The 2,500-nt window shown below is 34.4% G+C and overlaps 1 protein-coding gene across 2 annotated transcripts in view; it reads left to right on the forward strand.

Annotated features, from left to right (window-relative positions):
• LOC125026616 (crustacyanin-A2 subunit-like) overlaps window positions 1-971 on the forward strand; it is a 6,314-nt gene extending 5,343 nt beyond the window's left edge. For both annotated transcript variants that reach the window (XM_047615187.1, XM_047615188.1), the window contains exon 6: window positions 772-971. In XM_047615187.1, the coding sequence (XP_047471143.1) occupies window positions 772-918 (147 nt within the window). In that variant the 3' untranslated portion in view covers window positions 919-971. The remainder of the gene's footprint in view (window positions 1-771) is intronic.
• Window positions 972-2,500: the final 1,529 nt, after the last annotated feature.

Here is a 2,500-nt window from a genome sequence, read left to right on the forward strand (position 1 = left end):
TTTCTTTTCCCTTCTTCTTTTCTTTTTCTTTTCCCTCCTTCTTTTCTTTTTCTTTTCCCTCCTTCTTTTCTTTTCTTTTCTCTCCTTCTTTTCTTTTCTTTTCTCTCCTTCTTTTCTTTTTCTTTTCTCTCCTTCTTTTCTTTTTCTTTTCTCTCCTTCTTTTCTTTTCTTTTCTCTTCTTCTTTTCTTTTTCTTTTCTCTCCTTCTTTTCTTTTCTTTTCCCTTCTTCTTTTCTTTTTCTTTTCCCTCCTTCTTTTCTTTTTCTTTTCCCTCCTTCTTTTCTTTTCTTTTCTCTCCTTCTTTTCTTTTCTTTTCTCTCCTTCTTTTCTTTTTCTTTTCTCTCCTTCTTTTCTTTTTCTTTTCTCTCCTTCTTTTCTTTTTCTTTTCTCTCCTTCTTTTCTTTTTCTTTTCTCTCCTTCTTTTCTTTTCTTTTCTCTCCTTCTTTTCTTTTTCTTTTCTCTCCTTCTTTTCTTTTTCTTTTCTCTCCTTCTTTTCTTTTTCTTTTCTCTCCTTCTTTTCTTTTCTTTTCTCTCCTTCCTTTCTTTTCTTTTCTCTCCTTCTTTTCTTTTCTTTTCTCTCCTTCTTTTCTTTTCTTTTTTCTCCTTCTTTTCTTTTCTTTTCTCTCCTTCTTTTCTTTTCTTTTTTCTCCTTCTTTTATTTTTCTTTTCTCTCCTTTCTCTCTTTCTTTCTTTCCTTTCTAAAACACACTTAATACAACATACCACATCCACTCCCATCCTTCGCTCCCTAAGCTGCCCCCTCTCCCCACAGTACGAATACGCGTGGATGTTCACCAGGCAGACCAGTGTCTCTGAGGATCTCATTGCCAAGATCCGCCAGGTGTTTGTGGAGAACGGCGTGGATGTCAACCTCTTCCAGGTGACAAACCAGGGACCCGATTGCGTCTACATTCCCTAAGGCACGAGGGACGAAGATGGAATAGAAATAATTGAATAAATATATATATATTGTTTTATTTTTATTTGATTTTGTTTTGTTTTATTTTTTTTTTTTGTTGTTTATTTTCTTAGCCTGAAGTTCATAGGAATTTTGGTGGATTCGTGTCTGTGATCCTTGAGAAAATATAGGCTTAAGAATATTTTATTAATAGACTGTGTCTTTGATAGGCTAAGACCTTGCAAGTAACAAAAATAAAAGATAAAAAAATGGCAAGAAGATTGTAACAAACACACATTCACGGCCCGGGGCTAATGTGACCCTTGGGATGGGCATATATGGTGCGTGCAGTGACAAGAGGAATTGATATTGATCACACTGAAGGAAAGTAATATAATAACAGACTGAACAATCAGTATATGTGTGTACATATATGTATCTGTCTATCTATCTATCTATCTGTACACATACATATATGCGTACATATATCTATATATTTATGTCTATCTATATTTCTATCTATATATGTATGTACACACACACACACACACACACACACACACACACACACACACACACACACACACACACACACACACACACACACACACGCACACACACACACACACACACACACACACACACACACACACACACACACACACACACACACATACACACACACACACACACACACATATATGTATATACATATATACACATATATATGTATATATATGTATATATGTATATACTTACCTATCTATCTATCTATATATATACATATATCACACACACATACATACATATATATGTATGAGTGTATATATAGATTATAAAATTACTTCCAGGAACAGTATTCAGGTTGGGAAAAAGAGGCGGGAATAAATTAAGCATCTTTGATCTTGCTCTTAAAACTGCGATAATTCCTAAAAAAAAACTCGATATAATTTGACACCAGATTGGAAAATTCATTACGTTAATAAGCTGATTTCGTGAGAAGGCTCCTTGTCAACATAATTAGTTGTGATGCAATGAAATTCACCATTTTTTGTTGACTTGTAAATAATATTTTTTCTTCGTGCATCTACAACGAAGAAAATGAATAGGCAATCACAAAAATCAGTAAAGAATTGCAGACTAATCAAAATAACACTAGGAATGAAATCTCTTAAAAAAAAAAAATATCACTCTCGATTTCTCTCAATGACGGAATTTTCAGTAAACCAAAAAATGTCATCATTTTCCCCTCCATTGCCAACGCAGGTCATTGCAACTCGGGTCTTCACGCAAACACGCTGACAAGTTCCCTCGGAATTTCCCATGACAACTTAATCGAAATCACAGACAAGAGTTGTGATGTATAATTATTACTATGTCAGTTTAATGATTCAAGTGCCTGACATGTTTGCGTTGGCTTCCGTTTTCTATGGCGCTGAAATTTAGGTATCACTGCGCTAAAAAAAAATAGAGTTTGTGTTTTCGAGTTGTGTTTTCGAGTTGTGTTTTCGAGTTAGTGTGATTATGAATTATCTTGTGAGAAACTGTGGTATCATTTAATTTTCATGTGTCGCTGTCGCTCAGAGGCCGTTGAACACACGCA

The sequence above is a fragment of the Penaeus chinensis genome, chromosome 6, assembly GCF_019202785.1.
Source record: "Penaeus chinensis breed Huanghai No. 1 chromosome 6, ASM1920278v2, whole genome shotgun sequence".
Classification (NCBI taxonomy): Eukaryota; Metazoa; Arthropoda; class Malacostraca; order Decapoda; family Penaeidae; genus Penaeus; species Penaeus chinensis.